At 37.4% G+C, this 6,736-nt stretch overlaps 1 protein-coding gene across 1 annotated transcript; it reads left to right on the forward strand.

The window, feature by feature from the left end:
• The first annotated feature begins 1,538 nt into the window (after window positions 1–1,538).
• LOC149132478 (protein CFDP2-like) lies at window positions 1,539–5,665 on the forward strand. The gene is made up of 3 exons (XM_089363924.1): window positions 1,539–2,727; window positions 5,469–5,533; window positions 5,648–5,665. Exons 1-3 carry the CDS (start codon window positions 1,539–1,541, stop codon window positions 5,663–5,665), a joined length of 1,272 nt encoding a protein of 423 aa, XP_089220050.1.
• The last annotated feature ends 1,071 nt before the right edge of the window (window positions 5,666–6,736 follow it).

The following is a 6,736-nucleotide window of genomic DNA, read 5'->3' on the forward strand; positions in this document are numbered from 1 at the left end:
GGCAGAAAGATAGATAGATAGATAGATAGATAGATAGATAGATAGATAGATAGATAGATAGATAGATAGATAGGTACATGCACATATGATTGCTGCCCCCCCCCCCTCGTTATCGAATATGACCATTGCACGAAGCTTAATTTAACGGTGCTGTGATCGAATGTAACTTTTTAGACCAGCCAAAGATCTACAATGTCTTGCACAGAGTTGGCATCCAAAACCTTTACTGGCAATAGCTGGCTGTTGTCGTAATTGGGCTCCATGTACCTTTGCGTGTCGTTTAAGTCCTCCTGCTGAACCACACTCCCTTCCACATGCTCGACAGACATGATTAGTATGGTGTGTAGCATCATCACCAGCGGCCTGGTAGTCAATCATCGGTCTCGCTTTATGACTACGAAGATGACTCATAAGCCCAGCTTTACTGAGGCACGGTCTTGCACAGACACTGCATGTCAGTGTCATAGGAAGACCTTTACTATCTGGAAGTGCAACAACAATGCCCTTCCTGACATCCCTCCTTAATTTCTCATGTGCAAGTCGTGATTTCTCAAAAGTAGTTGTTCTCTCATGCACAATCCTTCTCCACCTGCCACGGTCAATAGCCATGCCTTCCCACGTATTAGGAGAGATGTTGGCATCTCTCAAGGAAACCTTCAGCAAGTCTTTATATCTCTTTTTTGGTTTATGTGGAGGTAGTTCTCCCTTAGCTAACTCTCCATAAAAGAGTTGTTTTGGCATCCTTGAATCTTTCATCCTGACCAGATGACCACTCTATCTGAGCCTTTGCTTCAACACAAGAGCTTCTACACTTTCACACCGATAGCTTTCCAATATCTCAAGATTACTGATGCGGTCCTCCCACTTGATGCCACAGATCCGTCTGAGACACATCTGATGGAAACGTTCCAATTGTTTAAGGTGGTATCGATATGTGACCCAGGTGTCGCAGGAATAAAGAAGAGAAGAGAGTACACACGCCTTGCACACCTTTATCTTTGTCTTCCTGCATATGTCTCGCCGACCCCAGAGACGTCTTTCTAGCCTTCCGAAAGCATCACTTGCTTTCCTAATTCTGTATGGAATTTCATTGTCCAAATTGCCATATCTATTAACAGTGCTTCCCAGGTAGACAAACTGATCGACTACATCAAGTCTTCTACCATACACATAGATATTTGGTTCAATATACTGCTTACCAGGGGCAGACTGGTACATGATAACAGTTTTCTTGAGATTGACTTCTAGGAGAAGGCAACTCAGGCAACTGGGATAACTCCGACATAAAACCTGCGGCTCAGTGGTTACCGATGATGTTGAATTGTTCTTCTTTTCGGGTTATGGCTACTGTTGCTTAGTGAGTGGGATTGACTCAGCGCACAGCCTTTCCTCACTTAAAAAAAATTCTTCTTGCACAGGCACTGCACGATAACAACATGGATTGATTGATTAATCGATTAACTAAATGATGATTGTTGATAGTGCTGTGAGTCTCAACCAAATGGCTGGCTGTAGCCTTAAAAAGCAAAAAATCAATGATGTACCAAGACAGTAAAAAAATAAATGGCAGTAAGGACTCTGGAACCACATCAGATGAAAGAGTCTGGTCCGGCAGGGTATCCAGAGCATCACAGTCTGAACCCGGCCGTCATCGTGTTATTGTGATAGAACCAAATAAAATATTGAATATTGGCTGTTGGAATGTACGGACACTACTTGACAGCGAGTCCTCAGAATGTCCTGAACGCAGGACTGCTCTTGTTGCGAAGGAGCTTCGACGCTATGATTTTGATATCGTTGCTTTGTCTGAGACGAGACTGGCTGGAGATGGTCATCTTACAGAATCTTGTGGAAGATATACATTCTTTTGGAAAGGGAGAGATGAAGAGCTTAGAGGAAAGGCTGGAGTGGCATTTGCTGTTAAGACTACTCTTGTGGACATGTTGGAAGAATTCTCAGTCGGGATTAATGAGCGGCTTATGTCCATGAGAATTCCTTTGGTTAAAGGAAATTATGTGACCTTGGTGAGTGTGTATGCTCCAACTATGTGCTCTACTAATGACGAAAAAGTTTCTTTCTACCATGCTTTGAAGGGCATTATAAGAAACATCCCTAGGGCAGACAAAGTTATCGTACTGGGTGACTTTAATGCTAGAATGGGCAGAGATTTTAACACATGGACAGTAATTGGAAAGCATGGGGTGGGAAAGTGTAATAGTAATGGCATGCTTCTGCTGCAGATGTGTGAGGAGCTGCGTCTGTGTGTTACCAATACCATGTTTCATCAAAAGAATAAGCTTAAGACCACATGGATGCACCCTGCATCTAAAGAATGGCATATTCTGGATTACATCCTTGTTAGGATGCGTGACAGACGTGATGTGCGGTGTGTTCGTGTTCTTCGTGGAGCTGAGTGTTGGACTGACCACCGCCTGGTACGTGCAAAAGTCAAATTAATCACAAAACGTAAAATCCGGGCTGCAGGTATTACCCTGCCTAAAAGACTGAACGTTGCTCGTCTTAGTTGTAATGGTGTGAAGAGAACTTTACGAGAGGAAATGAATGTTGCAGATTTTGGGGAAGATTGGTCTACCCTCAAAAAGTCAGTTTATGATATAGGCAGGAAAGTTCTGGGATTGATACAAAGAAAGCATCAAGATTGGTTTAAAGAAAATGATGAACATATTGATGATTTATTGGCTGTTAAAAGACGTACTTTGTCACGCTGTTTGTCAGCAAAGCCACATGCACATATACATACATGCGTACAAACGTATCCATTTATACTTATACACATATATGTATGTATATAATATGCTCAGAGCAGAGTAACACAAGTCTATATGGAAAACAACTTTTAAGCCTTCGAAAAGATACACACATACACACCCACATACACACATACGCACACATACACGCACACAAACACACACATACATATACATACATAACACACATACACACATTGGCAAAATCTGCTCAACTCATCGGAACTTGATTTATGCATGTGTTTGCATATTAAAAAAAAAAAAAAACTTTAAACATGGTAGCTCATGATTGCCACAATCCAGCGACTGTCACCGTTAAAAAAATATATATTATAGCTCACTGATCAGTAAAATTTATTTATGTAACCACATAGTTTAAATTAGTTTCGCCGTGTGATACTCATTTTAAAAAATGGATGCCAAAATCAAGGATGAGCTCATTCGAACAATTTGTGGTGTGAGATAAGTGATATCTTTCAATTACAATGCTGAAAGCCTAAACTCAGTTGAGAGAAATTCTAGAAAGACATCGGTTGAGTTCAAACCTGGGGAGTTGTTGGCTCCACCAGGTATAATTACTAATATTATAACACAGTTACAAAGACCTAGTCTTCAATGATGTAAAAATATTGGTTTCATATTTTGGCACAAGGTCAGCAAGTTCGGGAGAGGGGGGTAAGTCGATTACGTTGACCCCAGTATTTTATCGACTCCGAAAGGATGGATGGCAAAGTCAAAACGTAAAGACTGACGAAATGTCGCTAAGCATTTTTCCTGAAGTACTAACAATTCTGCCAGCTCACTGACCTTAGTTAAAGCAAGAACATTAAGAATTAAAATGAAAATATTGCAATATAAACCGACAGTTAAAACATCACAGTTTTTGTTCATGAAATATTTTTCACTGTCTACTCCATTATTTAAATGCTCCACTTGATGTCTAGCAGTTCAAACAAAGTGTCTTTGTTGTTTCTTTGAAATTTAGAAATAAATTCGCTTAATTTGTATAACGGAAAATAAATGGCGTTTGACAACTGAATATTTTATCTTTTTCTCTTCCCTCTCCCTCGTCTCCTCCCTCTCTCATTCTCTTTTGACCCATATTTTCATTTGAATAAAGTATTTCCAATCATTCAGCACCACTACTGTACAACAATACTGCAAAAGATTCAGAGAACGTTAATAACAACTGACACTGTATCATATAAGGAAATTGATATGGAACTTTGCGTCATTGAAAATATCTTAGTGTTTAAGCCGCATAAGAGTTGAAAATGTTTTGCCTTTTAAAATTTATAAATGAAAGCTATTTTTAAAATCTGGAATCATAAATTTAAATATGACACGAGAGCTTTGTATCTTATTTAATGGAATAGTGCACAGTCCTTGTACAGAAAAAAAAAAGACTAACATGTCATTACAACGAGGGAGACAGTATTCCTGAACGTTTTAATTCCGAAGATGGAAAATTAGAGATGTTTAGAGTGAGATTTGAGGATAAAGATTCAATGGATATGACGGGGGAAGAGATTGTCAATAGAACACATTGCAGTATGAGTTAGTTATATCTGTGTATTTTTTGTATGCTTTTTAACTTCAAAGGGTAGCATTGTTATTCATCAAAATATATGATTAGAAACAGTGAAGCTTTAGATGTAGAGATGAACTAACAAATAGATCGACACATAAATAGACATACATGTAAAACGGTATGTAGTTAAATAGATAGATAGATAGATAGATAGATAGATAGATAGATAGATAGATGGATGGATGGATGGATAGATAGATAGACAGAGAGTGAACAAATATTGTTATGGATGAAGTGAAGGTATGACGGTAAAAAGGAAAGAACACTTAATTTTTTTTTTATTACAAACTATTAGGTTAAACATGAAATAGAATATATCTCTAAACAGCTTGTTGAAGGCACTAAAATATGCATAAAATAAATGTGTTCCTTTTGAATAAATATCAGTAGTGGAATTGTCTTTGGGTAAATTGAATATACTGATGATTTGACATAAAAATTATTGTGTCCAAATTACAGCCTCTCACTCTTCCAGAACAGTGTCATAAGTCTCGACCACAGTGTCGACAGATGCAGTATTCTTTAACATGAATAAAATTTGATTTAATTTACGCATCAATCTTGGTAAAGAATATGTTATTTTGTATTTGGAGGAGGAAAACATTTGAAGGACGATTGAGAAAATGTACAGCTACCTAGACAAACGGACGGATGGATGGATGCACTGAGCTGATGAAAGAAGGTAAGGGCAGGTCCTGAGGTATCAGAATGATACTTTATGGAGTCAATAACTCTGAGCCAGATAGCCTTTGTGACTGAAATTCATATGCAATTAATCGTAATATGCAATTAAGAGAATTCGTATAAAATATTGTGATTAGGTAATGTAGCTATGTCAAACACCTTTGGATTATATAATGAAACAAAAATAATACATTTTTTAAAACTTACAGTACCGTTGAGGCGAGTGAGGATATCTGCAGAAATGGCGACTGAAAACAGTAGGAAATAATTATTTCCTTCCTGATGTATTAGAAAAGTCTTCTTATCGAGCTTTTCACTATGAAATCAAATACGTAATTGATATACAACAATTTTTCTTTACAAGCAAAAAAAAAAAACAAAGAAAAAATAACCAATAATTAAATTATTTCTTATGTTTTCTGAAGGTGGAATGTTGTCTTTATTCGTTAAGCTAACCGTGTTTGCATATGAACTTGTAAATGTCTTTATGGTATCCAGTTAAAAAGTTCCGTTAGTTTTGTCTACAATTTGTAGCTGCTGTCAAACTACACTAATCTTCATAGGTATAAAAACTATGAACATTTCCTTAATTGTACTCTTGTAGGAATCTTCTTACTACTAAAAGAGCGATCTAACGACTATCGTTGAGATATGTAACACTATATTTTTACCGTCACAATCTTTACTATTTCTTGATTTTGCATTCAGGAACGAAGTAACTTATTGTTCATATCACAGTCCGGATAGAGATCTTGAGTCAAATGCTCTTCAAACTGTTCTCCTGTCATCATAACATACTATAATACAAAACGGACGGTCAAAAAGCAACTGATGGAAATTTAAGTGCGTTCGCCGATTTTATGCTCAAATGAATAACTTTTAGCAATGTGTTTTTCTGGTCAAGGCCATTTATTTAGTTATACTTGGAGATGGTCATTTTTTGCCAATTAAACACACGCACTAAGCAGGACAAGAGAATACACATGTGGTAGAGTTTATATGTATGTCAAAAAGATTTTGACACACATATAAACTAAAAATAATACGAATAAAAACTAAAATGAAGATTGAATAAATAGTGTGTGTGTTTAATTGACAACCAAAAAAATGACCTTCTCCAAGTATAACGATATCTGTTTCAACATACATTTTCGCATCAAGAATCATGCAAAACAAATACTTAAACGTAGAAGCCGTTTACTTTTATTTCTGGTCGGCCATCAATGTCAAAAACCAGCTTTCTGACCAAACTTTTATAATGCCTCGTTGAATTACTGACGTTATGTTTGATGGAATCTGTCAAACAATACAAATTTTCTCTTCCATCGGGTTATCTATCTGTCGAACTCTCTCAACCAGGTGGTAAATACCTCTCAGGTCATTCTGGCACTCTTGATGCTTTATAGGCTACAGCATCTGCTGATGGAATCTCCTTTGTTCTTTACTATTCTCGTTAAATAGTGATTTACTTTGTACTTCCTAAAAGGCTGGATGCTTGTAACTGTAACACTGTTTTTGCATTCTAGTTACATACACTTATGTATGACGTGAGGGCAAGGGCAGGATGTTGGCAAAATGTTGGTGTCACTTTGCCGGAGGGCTGTATATACAGCGACATTAGTTCCTAGTATTAGGTACCGCACATGGGCGTGGTGGGATGTTGGCGCGAGTCAGTAGCTCAGTTGTCCTTCAG

The sequence above is a fragment of the Octopus bimaculoides genome, chromosome 15, assembly GCF_046866305.1.
Source record: "Octopus bimaculoides isolate indiv1 chromosome 15, ASM4686630v1, whole genome shotgun sequence".
Classification (NCBI taxonomy): domain Eukaryota; kingdom Metazoa; phylum Mollusca; class Cephalopoda; order Octopoda; family Octopodidae; genus Octopus; species Octopus bimaculoides.